Source organism: Primulina eburnea, chromosome 1 (assembly GCF_022965805.1).
Source record: "Primulina eburnea isolate SZY01 chromosome 1, ASM2296580v1, whole genome shotgun sequence".
In the NCBI taxonomy this organism is placed as follows: Eukaryota; Viridiplantae; Streptophyta; class Magnoliopsida; order Lamiales; family Gesneriaceae; genus Primulina; species Primulina eburnea.
In genome coordinates, this window is record NC_133101.1 from 30,132,828 (window position 1) to 30,153,622 (window position 20,795).

A 20,795-nucleotide genomic window follows, 5' to 3' on the forward strand; every position below is an offset into this window, starting at 1 on the left:
GGTCGACAATGTTTTGTTTACCATGAACAGGACTGGGACAGGCAGAATCCAACCCAGATTGTTACAGAAATGTGTGGCTTTGTGACTATCCTTTCAGGAACATTTCTTCTTCACAAAACAAAAGACATGGCTGATGGTATGCGCTATTTAATATTCTAAGTTTTAGCTCGGAGTTGTTAAAATCTATGTAAAATGTTTCGAAACTTTTGGAATTTGTTTATAGAAGCAGAAGCATTCGATTTAAAACTTCTTTTTATCGAAACACTCTCCACAATAAGTATTTGTTTCGTGGTTTTCTAAGCCATATTTTGTAATAGGTTCTTTATCTATGAGCATGAAACTGCCAAGATACGCTGACGACGAGAATGGTTTTGGTACAGAAGGCATTCCCCTACGGCGCCAGGAATCAAGAATATGATGTATTTTCTCCCACTTTTTTTGGGTCTAAACTTGTAACTCTTCTTTTCTCTTTTTTGTCGAAATCGAGCTCTTTTGGGAATATACCGCACAAGTTGTGTATTTTACCGATACTGGATTAGTCCTCCCTGCCCATTTTGCATTGCGAAAACCAAGAGTAATTCCCCTTGCATTGTTACACCTCTCCTGACTAAATCTTCAATTGAACATGAACTCAGAAATTTTGGCCAGATTTTGAAATATATATGAATAATCTAAAACATGTAATACAATAATTTTTGTTGTACAAAAGCATGAGCATTTTTCTCTATCAACTAAAATGACCAAGATAAAGTTTGATGCATTATTAGAGAAACTATATTTACATAATACTATGTTTGCGCTAGAAATTTGTGCTTTAGTCAGAATTTGTATCATACAATATTTATGGTCTATAAATCCGTAGGGAAAAACTCATCATTTCGTCAAAATGATCGATACGTAAAACATAAGTATTTTAAATTCTGTACTTTTTCTACTTTTATCTAATTGTTTCGGTATTTAATAAAAAATCTTCAACCATACTAATTTTCGATTGATTAGGAGAATACTAAATAAAATATACAATTATATTCCATCTATACAAATATTCATTATGTTAAGATACTAAATTATAATTTAGTTATAATTATCATAACTTATCTTCTTTTAAATTTTAAAATTACTAAATATTCTTTTATCTTAATGTTAACTTTTAATAGTTCTAAAAATAAACGAAACTAATTAACATATAATTATTTATGCATACCGATTTGATTTTATATATGATAATATATTTATCATTGGAACTATATATATATATATATATATATATATATATATATATATATATATATATATATATATATATATATATATAGAAGTGCGTTGGCCCCATAATCCACATAGCATTTTAAAAATCACTTCGTCGTAAGTAAAATATGATAAGTTGATAAATCGCCAACATTTAAATAAATACTAAGAATATAATATTTGTTTATCTTAATATTTATTTTAAACATTGACGATTTATCAACTTGTTCTATTTTACTTACGAGGAAGATATTTTTAAAATGCTATGTGGATTATGGGCCCACCATACTTCTTATGTATTGTTTTCATCCTTTCAAGTGTCTCAATTACAAGATCAGTGCTCCGCTGTACCAATTCTGGTCCTAGTATTTTCCCTTCACCTACCTCATCCTAATTCAAGAGTGATCCGTAATTTCGACCATAGAAAGCTTCATTATAAGGTACCTTACCAATTGTACTTAGGCGGCTTCAACGACTGAAACTTTTTCAGTAATGTTTCCATAGGAGTGCTAATACATCCATTGGATTTGCAAAGGTACTGTCCTGTTCTGGAATTCGTCGAGTAGGCATATCTGATTATCAAAAGGATTAGTAATTCAATACAACAAATCTGTTTCAGTCCCCCTCCGATCATCTTACTGCTGATCAAGAATTAGTAATTCAGGACCTCTGCGCGAGGTCCTCTGCCATACCCGCGCATATGCGCGCATCGGTGCCACGCATATGCGCGAGGTTCTCTGCCTGTCTCGCGCATATGCACGCTTCGGTGCTGTGCATATGCGCGAGACCCTCGGTCGTCGCACGTACAATATCACATGCTCTTCAATTCGTGTCTCGGAATGGTCCTTCATAATCATATCAATTCATAAATTAATCTTCTTGAATTAACTGGATCAAAATCTCAGGCATTACAGCTACAATATTAGTTGTAGAGCCAAAAAACTTCTCTTTTACCACGACAAACTCATATAAAATTTTTAAGAAGATTTTGAAATCTATTTTAAATACCATTTTGAGACATATTTTAAAATATCATTTTTCAAATGTCCTTCCTAGAACAACTAGCTCTAATATCAATTGAAAGATCATGTGCTGGGCACCTTGAGGTGCTTCAAACCTAATATTCTCCAAGAGCTACATTAACTCGTGTTCTAAGAATGTAAACACCGATGAATTAGATCGAGTTTGGTTTTAAACCAAACAGAAAATACCTGAAATAATCCTTTGTTAAGAAACACTGATATATTTTATATCTTGTATAACTAAATAACTGAAAATAAAGGGAATTAGTTGTGACATATATCAGTTTAGTTATGGTGAAAACTGAACTGACAGATGCTCTAACTGATCAAATTAGTTTAAGAACAGTAGTTAAACAATTAAATACACAAGATATGTTTATGGATGTTCGGAGACGTCAAATGCTCCCACATCACCCCTTCTACCTCCTCGGGTGGGATACACTAGAAGACTTTGAATAATTACAACGAGTGTAATAACCCACCTAGCTTAGGACTTACTCTACTGCCTAATCGAATTCCTAGTCTAGGCTGAAGGCAACACCTTCTAGCAGCAATAGTTTAAGGTATATGTGTCAAAAACTACATAAACAAGTTTTACGTCTTTGTTCAAGACTGTATTTGAGTAGTGGTGGTGTGTATGTGTGAGAACTGATCACTGAGTACAACACAAAAGTGTTCTCACACCCTGAGGAAATTGTTCATTTAAACTAAGCTGATAACCCGATGAAGTATTCCCTCTCGGCTGATTGTTTCTTCAAAGATGATATGCAATAAATAAGTGTGCCCTTTTTCTTGTTTTTTCACAATCTTGTTCTATATTGGTCTTCATTGATCTTCTATTTATAGGCGCGAAGATTGATCATTCAGTGAGACTCAATTATTGTATCTGTTGCATTTCAAATCTGTTCCTTGAAATATGTCTGTACTTTCCGACATCCATTCTGGAACGTTTTGGCCTTAAACATTGATTCAATGTCTATTATTGTCCTTTGACTGGACAATATATTTTGTACCTTTGGGCACAGCTGGATTCCATTGGATAAGCTTGTCGTGTTCTGCAACTGATTGATTTCTAACTGATGTTCTGAACTAGTCATATGAACTGATCTTCAGTTGGGCTGGTGAAATCAGTTGGCTCGTAAGTTGAACTGATTTCACTGTTTCAGTTAAACTTGTAAGCTAGGCTCTTCATCAGTTGAACTCTTCATCAGCTGGTCGGGCTTCTGAAGGTTTTCTGCTGAACCACCTATCAGCTAAACAATCAGTGGAGCTGTTCGTTTACATTTCAGTTCGACTGGTTCAGTTTGTGCGATCAGTTGGATGTCTTCAGTTTGCGATTTTGACAGCTCATAACTGATCTCAGTTCCAGTTTTGGCTCGATAACTAATCAGTTCGAAGCCTGATCAGTTTCAGCTATCTGCGCACTTAGGTGAATATGTTACAAACAAAATAACAAATTTTGTTAACTTCAGAATAAATATTGCGAACATGAAAGTTCCAACAATCTTTCATCCTCAAAGCGATGGTCAATCAGAACGTATGATACATATTCTTGAAAATATGTTAAAAGTTTGAACAATTTATTTTTGCAGAAAGCTGGGAAACTAAACTCCCTAGACATCAGTTGACTGTGAGAGTTGGCTAGATGACATTGAGATGCTGTTTGATTCGTTGGATTACACAGATGAGCGCCGAGTCAGACTGATTGGGCACCAATTACACGAGGTCGCGAAGAGTTGGTGGCTCGCAACCAAGGAAGCCTTAGAACAGCGTGGTACGGTGATTACGTGGAAAATCTTCCAAACTAATTTTATCAAAGGTTTTTGCCAGTATCGTACCGAAAAGACAAAGGTGCGGAGTTTGTTAACTTGAAACAGGGTCAGTTGAACATTGAAGAGTATGTGGCCAAATTCTCTACCTTGCTACGTTTTGCTCCTCACGTGGCTGGGAATGATGAAGCTGTAGCTGATCAGTTCATCAATGGATTGAATCCTGAGATATTTACATTGGTAAATGTGGAGCGACCCCATAATTTTGTTGATGCTTTGAATAGAGCAAAGGGAGCTGAAGCAAGCTTGATCCAACAACGAAGAAGGTCGTATGTGGCTCAACCACAGAAACAGTAACAACCTCCAGCTGAATTCTTGCAATCCGATCCTAGATTTGATAATGGAAGTAGTAGCAGTGGATAGAAAGATAATCTGAAAGCTAAGGGGAAACTGTTTAAGAAATCGAGAAGTAGTTCATCTAGTTCCAGTGGCTCAAGACAAACCGGTTCTGGCCAGGGTTATACAGGGGTTTATTGCAGAACTTGCGGAGGGAGACATCCGACCGAGCAATGCCAGGAGTGCTTGGTAGTTGCCGTATTTGCAGACAGAAGGGACATTTTGCTAGAGTATGTCCACAGGGAGGTTCCCAGGGATCCCAGGGAGCAGAATCAGCTGGATCAGTGGCTCAGACTGATAGACGATCATCAGCTATTCACTCTTTCCAGCCACCACCGACTACTACTCCGTCACAGCAGAGGCCAGGAGGAAGCCAGACTGTTAGCCAGCCTCCGAGACAGCAGGCCAGAGTATTTGATTTGACTGAATAACAGGCCCAGGAAGCACCAGATGATGTTGTTGCAGGTAACTGTTCTCTTTGTGGTTACCTTGCTTATGTATTGGTAGATACGGGTGCTTCCCATACATTTATTTCTGAACGATTTGCATTGATTCATGCATTGCATGTTGAGTCATTATCTGCTGTAGTATCTGTCTCTTCACCTTTGGGGAGAGGTTTGATTTCAGTGAATGCTATTAAACATTGTATGCTGCAGTATGATGACGATGAGATTGAGTTAGATTGTATAGTACTTGGTGTGTCTGATTTTGACTGTATTATTGGTTTTGTTATGATGACCAAGTACAGATCTACCGTTGATTGTTACATAAAATTGTGAGATTCAGACCTGAGATGGCTGAAGAATGAAAATTTTACGGTTAGGGTTCTAGAGCTAGAATTCCTTTGATATCTGTTATGTCTATGACTCGATTATTACATAAAAGAGCAGAGGAATTCCTTGTCTATTCAGTTGACATACTGAAATCGAGCCCATCATTGGCTGATTTGCCAGTGGTATGTGAGTTTGCTGACGTCTTCCCAGATGAGATTTCGGGATTTCCTCCAGTTAGTGAGATAGATTTCAGCATTGAGTTGGTACCAGGTACGGTTCCTATTTCTAGAGCTCCATACAGAATGGCACCGATCGAGTTGAAAGAACAGTTGGAAGATTTAATAGCCAAGGGTTACATTAGACCGAGTGTTTCTCCTTGGGGTGCTCTAATATTGTTTGTGAGAAAGAAGGACGGTTCAATGAGACTCTGCATTGACTACCGGCAACTGAACAAGGCTACGGTAAAGAACAAGTACCCTTTGCCTCGTAACGATGATTTATTTGATCAGTTGCAGGGTTCTTCTGTTTATTCCAAGATCGATCTGAGATCTGGATATCATCAGCTGAGAGTCAGAGATTCAGTTATATCGAAGACAGCCTTCAGAACCAGGTGTGGACATTATGAGTTTATTGTCATGCCGTTCGGTTTAACAATGCTTCAGCTGTGTTTATGGGTTTGATGAACCGTGTGTTTCAGAAATATCTTGATGATTTCGTGATTATTTTTATCGATGATATTTTGATTTATTCCAAGAATATGATTGATCATGCCGAACATTTGAGAATTGTTTTGAGAACTCTGAGGGCTGAGAAATATATGCCAAACTGTCGAAATGTGAATTTTGGTTGAGACAGGCTGAATTTTTGGGTCACATTATATCTGGAGATGGTATTTCTATTGATCCTAGCAAGGTTGAGGCCGTGATCAGTTGCCGAGACCGACATCTGTGCCAGAGATACGCAGTTTTATGGGTTTGACAGGATATTACCGACGATTCATTAAAGATTTTGATTGTGTAATCAAGTACTATCCGGGAAAGTTCAACGCAACAGCTGATGCACTGAGTCGAAAGGTATGTTCTTTGTCTTATCGATGATTGGTGTTTCGAATTTGATTGAAGACTGCTGTTTGTCTGGATTAGTATTTGAGACAGATTGTAAACCGTTGAGATTATATGCTGTTCAAGTCGAACCAGAGCTGATTTTGAGAATTAAAGCGGCTCAGAAAGTTGATTAGAAAGTTCAGAACTCGATATCGATGGTCAGAGCAGGGCATCGATCAGAATATCAGGTACATGATAGTTTACTGTATGTGAATAATCCTCTTGTTGTGCCAGATGTTTCAGATTTGAAACGACAGATATTGTCCGAAGCGCACAGTAGTCGATTCAGTATTCATCCTGGTGGCAGAAAAATGTACAATGATTTGAAAAGACTGTTTTGGTGGAAACAGATGAAAGCTGATATTGCTGAGTTTGTATCCAAATGTCTGACTTGCCAACAGGTGAAAGCCGAAAGAAATAAACCCAGAGTACTGTTACAGAGCTTATCTATTCCTGAATGGAAATGGGATCACATTTCCATGGATTTTGTGACCAAGCTACCACGTTCCTCCCGAGGTTGCATTGCGATTTGGTTTGTGATTGACAGATTGACCAAATCCGCATGTTTTATTCCGTACAAGATGAAGTACAGACATGACCAGATGACAGAGATTTATGTCAGATAAGTGGTCAGATTGCACGGAATGCCGAAGTCGATTGTTTCAGACCGTGATCCTCGGTTTACTTCGCACTTTTGGCATAGTTTACAGCAGGCTCTAGGTACAAAGTTACATCTGAGTACCACATATCATCCTCACACTGACGAACAGTCAGAGCGGACTATCCAGACACGGGAGGATATTCTTAGAGCTGTAGTGCTAGAATTTGGCACTAGTTGGCAAGATTCTTTGCCCCTTTGTGAGTTTCCGTACAACAATAGCTATCTGACTAGTATAGAGATGGCACCGTTTGAAGCGTTGTATGGTAAGAAGTGCAGATCCTCTTTGTATTGGGACGATATTTCTGAGGTACCTGAGATTGGGCCTGAAATGATCCGAGATATGACAGAGAAATTGAAGCTGATTCAGAAGAGAATGAAGACAGCTCAAGACAGACAGGCCAAATATGCTAATGTTCGACGAAGACCGTTGGTATTTGAGGCAGGAGACAGAACATTTTTGAAGATTTCTCCTTTCAGAGGCGTTGTCAGGTTTGGCAAGAAAGAGAAGTTGTCTCCACGATATATTGGTCCGTATGAGATTCTCGAGAAGATATGTTGTAGAACCCGTTAAATCAGACTACGTATAAGCCATGCATAATTTCTAGTATTTAAATTAAAAATGATTTCTTTATTTTTTAAGGCATTTTAAAGTTATTTAGTCTTGATTATTTATTTTAAATCGCATGAGTTTATTTTTGTCTTTTTAGTTAAATAAGCGAGACTGGACTGGAGTTGGAGTAATGAGATAAATTTTAATAATGAGAAAATATTCCTAGAATTTATTTAAGATAAATAATAAGTTAATTTAATGTAAAAGAATGTTTAAAGGATTTATTTAAGTAATTTGAGATAAGTAGTAAATAAATTCTTTTAGGTTCAATAAATAATTTATTAATTCATTAAAATATTTAATGGGTAGATAAAACCCTAAAGATTTAAAATACAATATTTAAGCAATATTTTCCCTCCTTTATCAAAAAATTTTCGGCCACTACACATTTAAATTTAAAAACTTTTGGCAACTCTCCATTCTTATATCTTTCCTTAATCCTTTTCATGGCATAGATAATTCCTTCAACTTTAAATTCTCAATAATTATTAATTAAGCAATTTCCTACCCATTTTATCTAGTAATTTTCGACCATCACCCCTAAAAGATTTAAAATAGTAGACAACTCACCACTTGATTCATTTCCTTAATCCATTCTTGGTAGATAATTCCTCACCATTTAATCTTCAATAATTAAACAAATAAGCAATTTTGTACCTTGAACCTAGACTAGAATTCGGCCAACACCTCTCCCATATCCCCCTCAAATCCCTTGATATCATAGCAACTTCCTTATCTCTCAAACTCTAGATAGAAAGATTTTTATCTTGCCAAAAATATTATTTTACGGAAACTAATTAGCTTGCAAGCCCAAGACCAAAGCCCATTAATATGTTAATTAAATTATAAATAAGTGTTTTAGGTTTTCAAAACTTGAGAATTCAGCCTCCAAAACAGCCAAGAACACCTTGCACACACTCACAATATTTTTGAAAATTTGGGAAGGAAAGAAGCTTGTGTTCTTCGTCGTCTGGTTGTCCAACGTCGCACTCTCGCCGAAGATCGAATAATCGAGTGTTATAAACGCAAAGGAACGTTTCCTAAACTCTTTTAAAATCATAAAAATCATAATATGCTTGATTTAATTGTATATGCATGAAAAATATGATGGTTGGATTATTTTAACGGTGGAACGTTTATTTTCAAAAATACGATGTTCTTACGCTTTTATGAAAACATTTTGAATCCAATGAGTACGCTGCCAATACATGATAAAATATGATTAATTTATGGACAAAACATGATAAATAATAGAGAAAACAAGCTGCATAAACCATGGGAATTCAGGAAGATGCGTGAGTTGGGTTTGCAAATTCAAGGTCTTGGTTCTTATGCATTGGGGTAGGTGACTTGACTAGGTCTGGAGGTTGGGTCCTAGGGGTCATGGCTAGGTCCTGGGTTGGGTCCTAGGGCGGCTAGGGTTCGAGATTGGGCTGGGGAAGAGTCCACGTGAAGAGGGACTCTCCCCCACGCTCACATTTGTGCAACAGCGGCCATGGGTGCTTGCTGCTGGGGGCAGGGTGGCTCAGGTAGGTTGTAATGCCCTGAAATTTAATCCTAGTAATCTATAATTATTGATATATAATTTGATATGATTATGAAAGGATTAATCGGGACACGGAAATAAGTCTACATGTGGAATTCAAGGGATTTGGACAGAATGTCTCGCGCCCGAGCGGTAGTTATTGACCGCCCGAGCGCAAGAGGATAATAAAATGAGGATTTGGGCAGAATGTATGGCGCCCGAGCGGTAAAGAATTACCGCCCGAGCGCCAATGGATCATGAGAAAATCTTCGGGCAGAAACCTCCGCGCTCGAGCGGTAGTTTCTTACCGCCCGAGCGCGAGTCATGCACAACGTAAGGTTGCCACTTGCCCTTGAACATGCACGAGATGTATATATATATACATATATATCTGAATTGCATTTCTGAGAATTAAAGAGAGAGCCGAGGGAGGGAAGCTCTAAATCCTTACGCCTTTTTAGTTCAATCCGTCCGTTTGATTTTGAATCTGAGTATAGTACCGAGTTCCTGTCAACGTAAGCTACAACTGGACAACAGTAATCCCGTCAACGACTGAAACCTCTGTAACTGTGTTTCCATCTGAATTTCTGCCACATCTATCTGAGATTCTGTTCTATCTGTCTGATCATATGACGTACTGCCTTTTTCTGGAATTCTGCGGGGAGCTATATTTGATTACCAAAACATCAGTAATCCCATACCACAAACCTGTTTCAAATCTTTTCCTGACCATCTTACTGCTGGTCATGAATCCGATCTGATTCGTATTCAGTGATACATAATACCAATCTACTTCACATAATCAGGTAAACATGTATCTTTAAGCAGTAACACATAGTCTCATGCTAGCACACAATGTCAGTCAACATTAAAATCAATCTCATGCTAGCACACACATGCAAGGAAAGAAAATTCATCTACCCCGCTCATTCTCTTCTATCTCAATCTAAGTCAGTCTAACAGATCTCTCAGTTCTGACTATCTCAATCTAAAGATCTATCTCTAAAGGATCTTCGCTCTGATACCACCTGTTGTGGGGACCCGGACGCTAATCATTTTCTTAATCATCGTTGGGATTTAATTATCAATTAAGATAAAACAGGGTCTAAAAATTTTTCTTTTTAATATACAATAGCGGAAGGTAATGGAATCTAAATAATATACATATCTGTATAAAATACATTTCAGTATTAACATACAATAATCTAATCTAAGGTTCAACTACTAAATTCAAGTAATAAAACCCAATCTACTGTAAGTCCGGAATCACCACGCTAACTCGTCTTCTCTCATCGTCATCTCGACCCTGATCCAGCCCCACCTGTTGTCATGCACACATACAAAACAAGACAACAGCCGGATAACTCCGGTGAGAATAAATCCCAGTATAAAACATGGTAAACATGTATATACATAAAATAATTCATGAAACATGCTGTTACGAATAAATTCGAAACATTAGATTTCATAAGCTATGAAATCTAATCACACAACAAGCATGCACTTCAAATCAACCAACCATGCATATGACCAATCTAAATCATAAAAACATGCTAGCACAATTGGAAGCAATAATGATGGGTCCTATGATCTAGGAACCACATCCATATAAGCATGCAGTCCTAATCAAATCACGTCTAGACTTGACTCGACTAGAACTCTAGGGATCCCGGTGTGAATAAGACGTCACTACCTACCCTCCAATCGGGGTAATGAACGTCTCATTCCTAGACTTCGGTTTGAGCTGTATCAACGGCGGCAATAAGAGTAATACCTACTCTTATGCTGAGATACACCGAAACGTCTAGATATTTGACAATGCCTGTCAAAGACTTTCCTATCTTAACTGCAATGAATAACAATCTGTAAACAAAGCATAATCATATTCATAACTGAATATCACAATTATCTTACCTGCTTGAATACAGATTCTATAATCAAAGCATAATCAGATAACAATATAACCAATAATCTAGTATGTGATTTTATTGGGAATCTCAAATTAATCTAATTTGAGTTATGCGTCCCAAATATCACATGAATTATACCTTTGTCGTCCCCGTCTGATGAAGACGAAGTCTCGAAGTCGAATTTGTTCATCCCTGATCTGAAACGACAATAACAAATACACTGTATCAATGTGTAGCTCAAAACACAATCTGTTCTGATCAATACCCAATTCAGTACAAAATCTGATCACATCAACAATATCACGAGATAACAGAAACCAATACTGAATCTGATCAATCTGTACCAACTGATGTTTAGACGGCATAACACTACAGTCTTGTAACCCCGTCAGTCTTAACATCACAATTACACTACCAGAATTCCTAATAAATCTCAGTACAATCTATAACTTCAGTATCTGTACACTTGAAAATGAATAACAGCATAATTCTGATAGCAATCTCAATCAAATCAACTCTAACATTCATAACAATTCTCTAAACAATCTGTTTCTAAATCTGACTTCGATTCTACAATATCTACGGTAGTAGAAACGCTATATCTGAATCATATGCAATTCTGACAACATCATAAAATCAAATCTTGTCTAAACGTAACAAAACTTACGTCCAATTGTAGCTATCGTTGCTAGGAACTCGGTACTATACTCAGATTCAAAATCAGACGGGTGGCTTAAAGTAAAAAGGCGTGAGAATTTCTTAGCTTCCTCCTTCCTCGATTTCCTTTCTTCTTTCTGAAGAAGGAATCGCATATATATATATATATATACACGTTGCATTCCCAAGAGACAAGTGGCGATTTGACAAAATGCATGCCGCTCGCTAGGGCGGACGAAAGGTGCTCGCTAGGGCGAGTTGGTTTCGGTCGAGATCCTCGGCTGAACATCTCCAGTCGCTCGGGCGGTCAAAATTGCTCGCTAGGGCGAAGAACTCTCGGCCCTCACAAATTAAACATCTCGCTCGGGCGGACAAAAAGTGCCGCCCGGGCGAAGGACTCTCGGCTTTCTACCATTAAACCCTCTCGCTCGGGCGGTCATAAACTCCCGCCCGGGCGAATGACATTCGGCCCAAATCTTGTGTCCCTCATAATTTTTTCTAATTTGATCTCGAACTGGCCCGGCTATAATTACATCAAGTCATAATCAACAAATCATCTCAGATTACGTTAATTAAATTTTCGGGCATTACATTTAGTGCTGTATTATAGCACTAGTTGACATGATTCATTGTCACTTTTGAATTATTGTACGATAATAGCTATTAGATGAGTACCGAAATAGCTTTAGTTGAGGTATTGTACAACGCGAACTGCGGATTTCCTTGGTATAGGAATGATATTGCAGTGATGTCTGAGATTGGATTTGATAATATCAGGAAGCTGATAAAGAAAATGAAACTGATTTAGAAGAAATGAGAATAGCTCAGAATACATAGACTAATAGCCAATGTCGGACGATGACTGTTGGTATTGGAAGCCGAAGATTGAATATATCTTTGACTAGGATTAACAAATTTGGTAGCAGATGTTAATACTGATTTGTTATGAATTGGTGATTGGCATATACGGATGTTGTATAGCCATTGTTCTGAGATTGATTTTATCACGAATGATGTTGTTGATATGAGCGTATTGCAATTTCAATATATCTCCTTCCGGTATCTGATTTGAGATATGATCTGATTATCTGTATAACACGAGTTGAGTGTTTGTGATTTCGGGGACGAAATCATATCTTAGAGGGAGAGAAATGTAATGCCCGGAAATTTAATCCTAGTAATCTATAATTATTGATATATAATTTGATATGATTATGAAAGGATTAATCGGGACACGGAAATAAGTCTACATGTGGAATTCAAGGGATTTGGACAGAATGTCTCGCGCCCGAGCGGTAGTTATTGACCGCCCGAGCGCAAGAGGATAATAAAATGAGGATTTGGGCAGAATGTATGGCGCCCGAGCGGTAAAGAATTCCCGCCCGAGCGCCAATGGATCATGAGAAAATCTTCGGGCAGAAACCTCCGCGCTCGAGCGGTAGTTTCTTACCGCCCGAGCGCGAGTCATGCACAACGTAAGGTTGCCACTTGCCCTTGAACATGCACGAGATGTATATATATACATATATATCTGAATTGCATTTCTGAGAATTAAAGAGAGAGCCGAGGGAGGGAAGCTCTAAATGTGCACGCCTTTTTAGTTCAATCCGTCCGTTTGATTTTGAATCTGAGTACAGTACCGAGTTCCTGTCAACGTAAGCTACAACTGGACGTAAGTTTTGCTACGTTTTGATAAGCTTTGAAATTATGATGTTGTCAGAAGTGAATAGAATTCATATATGATGTTCTTGTCATGTTAGACATCATAGAATCGAAGTCAGATTAAAGAACGGACTGTTTATGTAATTGTTATGATTTTTGGAAGGGATTTGACTGAAAATTCATATCAGATATGTATTGTTATTGAGATTATGACTGATATCGATATTGATTATGAGTTCTGATATTATATCTGTGATGTTCGGACTGACGGGGATTATCGAGACTGTATTGTTATACCGTCGAAACATCAGTGAATTGATATTGATCAGACTCAGTATTGATTGTGAATATATCGTGATATTATCGATATGAATTGGATTGTGTCTTGATTCGATATTAATCAGAACATGCTTTGAACTGAGCTGTATATTAACACAGTCTATTCGATATTGTGAATTCAGATTGACATGGACAGACATGAAATGGAGTCTTCGTCTTCGTCAGATTATGAAGACAAAGGTATAAGTCAATGTGGTATTGGGAGATGGACTTGAGTCGGTTTAGACTTGGGTTTCCCTAAATCACATACTTTACTTTATTGCATTGATATTTGCATTGATTGATTGATATACTTGTTTTCTTGAGTTATAGATTACAGGTATTAGAAGAGTAATCTTATGACAGAAGTGCCGTTAGTGGTGGGATCACCACGGGCACATTGCACGATGTCATAAGATGGTGTATTGGCGGATGTGCCAAAGACGGTCACTGGATGTTGGTTATCGATGTGGATAGATTGATAGCTTCTTCTATTACTGTTAGTTGATATTATATCGATGTGGATAGATGTATAGCTTATTCTATTACTGTTGATTGATATTATATCGATGTGGATAGATTCATCGTTCCTTCTATTACTGTTAATCGATGTTATATCGATGTGAATAGAATCGGACTTTGTTCTATTACTGGTAATCGATATCCTATCAATGTGGATAGAATCAAGGCTTGCTCTATTACTGTTAATCGATAATATATCAATGTGGATAGAATCAGGGCTTCGTCTATTACTGTTAATCGATACTGTATCGGTGTGGATAGAACTGGAGTCTTTTCTATTACTGTTAATCGATACTATATCGGCGTGGATAGAACTGGAGTCTTTTCTATTACTGTTAGTCGATATATGCATACCAACTTCTGGAATCGGGATCCCTAGACTAGGATTGAGTCTAGTCTGAATTATGTAGCTACGAGTATTGTTGACAGCGTGCTATTGATTATGTTTCAGATTCGTTACATATGGTTGATACCTGATTACATGTTTTATAATTGTTTATATGATTGCATGTTTCATTGATTTATACTGGGAGTTATTCTCACCGGTTTATCCGGCTGTTGTCTTGTCTGTATGTGTACTTGACAACAGGTGGGACAGGATAAGGGTCAGGAAGAGAACGAGGCTGGACTAGATAGCGTGGAGATCCGGGCTTCAGAAGCAACTTAGGATTCAGTACTGATATGTAATTGAACCTAGTTGGATTATTGTAGATCATAAAATAATTATATGTTATGTTTAATATGTAATTTTAATTTAATTACATTACGTTTCCGCTTTGCATTTAAAAAAAAAAAAATTTTAGACCCTGTTTTCTAATTGATTAATTAGTCCCCATGATGATTAAGAACTTGATTAGCGTCCGGGTCCCCACAACAGGTGGTATCAGAGCTGTAGGTCCTTGAACTGTAGGTTCCTTAGCACTGAGATAGAAAAGAGTGAGCGGGGTAGACTGAGTTTTCTTTCTTGCTTTTGATTGCTAGCATGTGATATAGTATTATGTTGATTTACATTGTGTATGCTAGCATGATATTATGTTTTACTGCCTGGACTTATATGGCATATGATTGTATATAATGTTGAAACTACATTGTATATGCTATGATTTCAGTATGTTTTACTGTTTAGAAAGCTACATGTTACCTGAATATCTGAGTTGATTTGGTAATATGTATTATTTGAAACTGGATCGGAACAAATTCTTGATCAGAGGTAAACTGATCAGGATTGGGATTGAGACGGATTTGTCTCCTGTTACTACTAACATCTGTGATTATCAGATATTCCTCCTAGAAGGATTCTAGAAAGGGGTAGTACTTCGTCTGATCAGATAGATGCATCAGAAACTCAGATGGAAATAAAGCTGAGAGAGTTTCAGTTACTGCAACCGCCGATTCTGAGTGGTATCGAGACGTCTGAAGGTTGTGAAAACTGGTTTGATGACATAGAAATACTGTTCGATTTAGTTGATTGTACAGAGGAACATAGAGTTAAATTGGTATTCCATCAATTACAAGAGGCCGCCAGAAGTTGGTGGATTACAACCAAAGGAATACTAGAACTGCGTGGTACTGTGATCACGTGGGAAGTCTTCAGAACTGAATTTTATCGAAGATTTTTCTCCGTTTCGTACCAAGAGGACAAGAAAGCGGAATTTGAGAATTTGAGCCAAGGTCGACTGAATATTGAAGAATATGGGGCTAAATTCTCTACTCTACTGCGTTTTGCTCCTCATATAGCTGGGAATGATGAAGTGGTAACGGCTCAGTTCATCAGAGGATTGAACTCGGAGATAGTTGCCTTGATGAATATGCAACGACCTTACCATTTTGCTGATGCCTTGAGTAAAGCGAAGAGAGCGGATACGAGTCTGAGTAGGCAACTAAAAAGGTTGTGTGTAATACAACCCCAGACACAACAATCCCCTTCCAGATTTGATCGCGGTAGCACGAGTGGAAAGCAGGATTTGCTGAAAGCTCGAAAGAAGCCATTCAAGAAGTTAGGGAGTGGTTCCTCTAGCTCCAGTGGTTCTAGCCCAAGTTATACTGGAGGTTATTGCAGGAATTGCGGTGGGAGACATTCCCCGGAGCTATGCCATGGAGTGACTGGTAGGTGCAACTTCTGTAAACAGCAATGACACTTTGCTAGAGTCTGTCCACAGAAAGGTTCCCGAAGATTTCAGGGAGCAGAATCATCTGGTGGAAGTGATCGAAGAACAGACCCAGGACTTACTGGATGATACAGTGACAGGTACTGATCTTTTATGATTAGATCGCATATGTATTGATATATACTAATGCATTATTTATGATTATCTTTGACTGAGTTGCATTGATATACGTTGTACTTGTTGAGTCCGTATTTACTGTAGTATTGATTCTTTACCTTTTTGGGGAAAGAATTTGATATCAGTGATATTCTGTGATATATTGTATACTGCAGTAAGTTGAGAATGAGATTGAATTAGACTAGCTTGTACTTGTATTGTCTGATGATGACTGCATGATTGATATTGATATATCGAGCAAGTACAGAGCTATTATAGAGTCTTTCCAGAAAATGGTAAGATTAGGACCTGAAATGGCCAAAGAATGAATGATATACGGTAAGGATTCTTGATTTTGAATTCCTTGATATCCGTATTATATATGATCCGATGATTATCGAAAGGAATGGAGTAATTCCTTATGTATTCAGTTGATGACTGAAGATGAGCCTATCAGGGATTGAATTACTAATAGCAGGAAGTTTGCTATAGTCTTGCAGATGAGATTTCAGGTTGGTCCTGTATCAGGGAGAGTGACTTCGGCCTTGATGTGATTCCAGGTATTGGTTTCATTTTAGAAACTTCTTATAGACTGACACTGATTGAATTGAGATATCAGTTGAAAGATTTATTGCCTGAAGAGTTAGAGTTACATCTGATTATGTGTTTCTCTGGAAAATCCTTCAGTTCTGGTTATGGGTTGATAAATCCTGTACTCGGAAGTGTTCTGATGATTTTATGCTCAGTCTATCTATGATATTTTGATATATTCGCAGCATATGATTGATTGAATCGAACAGTTGACATTTGTATTGAATATTCTGGGTACTGAGAGTGTTGTATACAGAATTGTTCGGATATGAATCGGGATTGTAACAGATTGTATTCAAAGTCTGTGGTATCTGAAGATAGTATACTGATTGATTGTGCACAGTAAGACCGTGATCAGTGGCTGAGAACGATATTGAATATAGCAGAATTTTCGAAATGTCAGAAACTGTGTTCTATGCAGTTATTAGATCAGTATTGCGTATTGATATTCTGAATATGATCTGATATTGTTATCATTCTGAATCCGTGTTTGATACCGATTGATATGAACCGTTGAGATGATATACAGTTCAGTTGAGTCAGAACTGATTTTGAATATTAAAGCAGTTCAGAAGTTTGATCAGACTGTTCAGAACTTGATTTTGATAGTCAGAACCGAATACCAGGTAGGTATTTTTCTTTAATTTATTTTATTAACTGATTTGTTTATGTCAGATATCCGAATTGGAAATGATAGGTATTGTCAGATGCACACAGTAGTAGATTCAGTACTATTCTGGTAACAGGAAATGTGTGATAATTCGAATAGACAGTTTTAATATAAACAGACGAAATCAGTTATGTCAGAATTTGTATTGAAATGTCTACATCGCTGACAGATGAAGACAGGAAAATAGAAACTTTTAGATTAATGATCTTGATTATTGATTTCTAAATAGAAATGGGAGTACATTTCTATGGATTGTGTGATGACACTACTGAAATGGTGATAAGACTGTGCAGTAATGTGATTATGATTGACAGATTTCTCGAATCTGCCTCTGTTATATTGTACAGGATGACGTACAAATATGATCAGATGACTGAAAGGTATGTCAGAAACGAAGATCAGATGGTATTGAATGCCAAAGTTAATTATATCAGACTGTGATTTTCGTTTGATGTTATACTTTTGGCTGAGTGCATGAGATGGTATTTTATCTATGATCTATAGATTGACGGATAGTCGGAGTGAACTATCCTGATACTGGAGGATATTCAGGAAATGTAGTGCTGTATTATAGCACTAGTTGACATGATTCATTGTCACTTTTGAATTATTGTACGATAATAGCTATTAGATGAGTACCGAAATAGCTTTAGTTGAGGTATTGTACAACGCGAACTGCGGATTTCCTTGGTATAGGAATGATATTGCTGTGATGTCTGAGATTGGATTTGATAATATCAGGAAGCTGATAAAGAAAATGAAACTGATTTAGAAGAAATGAGAATAGCTCAGAATACATAGACTAATAGCCAATGTCGGACGATGACTGTTGGTATTGGAAGCCGAAGATTGAATATATCTTTGACTAGGATTAAAAATTTGGTAGCAGATGTTAATACTGATTTGTTATGAATTGGTGATTGGCATATACGGATGTTGTATAGCCATTGTTCTGAGATTGATTTTATCACGAATGATGTTGTTGATATGAGCGTATTGCAATTTCAATATATCTCCTTCCGGTATCTGATTTGAGATATGATCTGATTATCTGTATAACACGAGTTGAGTGTTTGTGATTTCGGGGACGAAATCATATCTTAGAGGGGGAGAAATGTAATGCCCGGAAATTTAATCCTAGTAATCTATAATTATTGATATATAATTTGATATGATTATGAAAGGATTAATCGGGACACGGAAATAAGTCTACATGTGGAATTCAAGGGATTTGGACAGAATGTCTCGCGCCCGAGCGGTAGTTATTGACCGCCCGAGCGCAAGAGGATAATAAAATGAGGATTTGGGCAGAATGTATGGCGCCCGAGCGGTAAAGAATTCCCGCCCGAGCGCCAATGGATCATGAGAAAATCTTCGGGCAGAAACCTCCGCGCTCGAGCGGTAGTTTCTTACCGCCCGAGCGCGAGTCATGCACAACGTAAGGTTGCCACTTGCCCTTGAACATGCACGAGATGTATATATATATACATATATATCTGAATTGCATTTCTGAGAATTAAAGAGAGAGCCGAGGGAGGGAAGCTCTAAATGTGCACGCCTTTTTAGTTCAATCCGTCCGTTTGATTTTGAATCTGAGTACAGTACCGAGTTCCTGTCAACGTAAGCTACAACTGGACGTAAGTTTTGCTACGTTTTGATAAGCTTTGAAATTATGATGTTGTCAGAAGTGAATAGAATTCATATATGATGTTCTTGTCATGTTAGACATCATAGAATCGAAGTCAGATTAAAGAACGGACTGTTTATGTAATTGTTATGATTTTTGGAAGGGATTTGACTGAAAATTCATATCAGATATGTATTGTTATTGAGATTATGACTGATATCGATATTGATTATGAGTTCTGATATTATATCTGTGATGTTCGGACTGACGGGGATTATCGAGACTGTATTGTTATACCGTCGAAACATCAGTGAATTGATATTGATCAGACTCAGTATTGATTGTGAATATATCGTGATATTATCGATATGAATTGGATTGTGTCTTGATTCGATATTAATCAGAACATGCTTTGAACTGAGCTGTATATTAACACAGTCTATTCGATATTGTGAATTCAGATTGACATGGACAGACATGAAATGGAGTCTTCGTCTTCGTCAGATTATGAAGACAAAGGTATAAGTCAATGTGGTATTGGGAGATGGACTTGAGTCGGTTTAGACTTGGGTTTCCCTAAATCACATACTTTACTTTATTGCATTGATATTTGCATTGATTGATTGATATACTTGTTTTCTTGAGTTATAGATTACAGGTATTAGAAGAGTAATCTTATGACAGAAGTGCCGTTAGTGGTGGGATCACCACGGGCACATTGCACGATGTCATAAGATGGTGTATTGGCGGATGTGCCAAAGACGGTCACTGGATGTTGGTTATCGATGTGGATAGATTGATAGCTTCTTCTATTACTGTTAATTGATATTATATCGATGTGGATAGATGTATAGCTTATTCTATTACTGTTGATTGATATTATATCGATGTGGATAGATTCATCGTTCCTTCTATTACTGTTAATCGATGTTATATCGATGTGAATAGAATCGGACTTTGTTCTATTACTGGTAATCGATATCCTATCAATGTGGATAGAATCAAGGCTTGCTCTATTACTGTTAATCGATAATATATCAATGTGGATAGAATCAGGGCTTCGTCTATTACTGTTAATCGATACTGTATCGGTGTGGATAGAACTGGAGTCTTTTCTATTACTGTTAATCGATACTATATCGGCGTGGATAGAACTGGAGTCTTTTCTATTACTGTTAGTCGATATATGCATACCAACTTCTGGAATCGGGATCCCTAGACTAGGATTGAGTCTAGTCTGAATTATGTAGCTACGAGTATTGTTGACAGCGTGCTATTGATTATGTTTCAGATTCGTTACATATGGTTGATACCTGATTACATGTTTTATAATTGTTTATATGATTGCATGTTTCATTGATTTATACTGGGAGTTATTCTCACCGGTTTATCCGGCTGTTGTCTTGTCTGTATGTGTACTTGACAACAGGTGGGACAGGATAAGGGTCAGGAAGAGAACGAGGCTGG

The 20,795-nt window shown here is 37.3% G+C and overlaps 1 protein-coding gene across 1 annotated transcript in view; it reads left to right on the top strand.

The window, feature by feature from the left end:
• LOC140829756 (probable magnesium transporter NIPA4) overlaps positions 1–599 on the top strand; it is a 37,213-nt gene extending 36,614 nt beyond the window's left edge. Inside the window, exons 8-9 of the mRNA XM_073193051.1 lie at positions 31–136; positions 318–599. Coding sequence (XP_073049152.1) covers positions 31–136; positions 318–418 — 207 coding nt within the window. The 3' untranslated portion in view covers positions 419–599. The remainder of the gene's footprint in view (positions 1–30; positions 137–317) is intronic.
• The last annotated feature ends 20,196 nt before the right edge of the window (positions 600–20,795 follow it).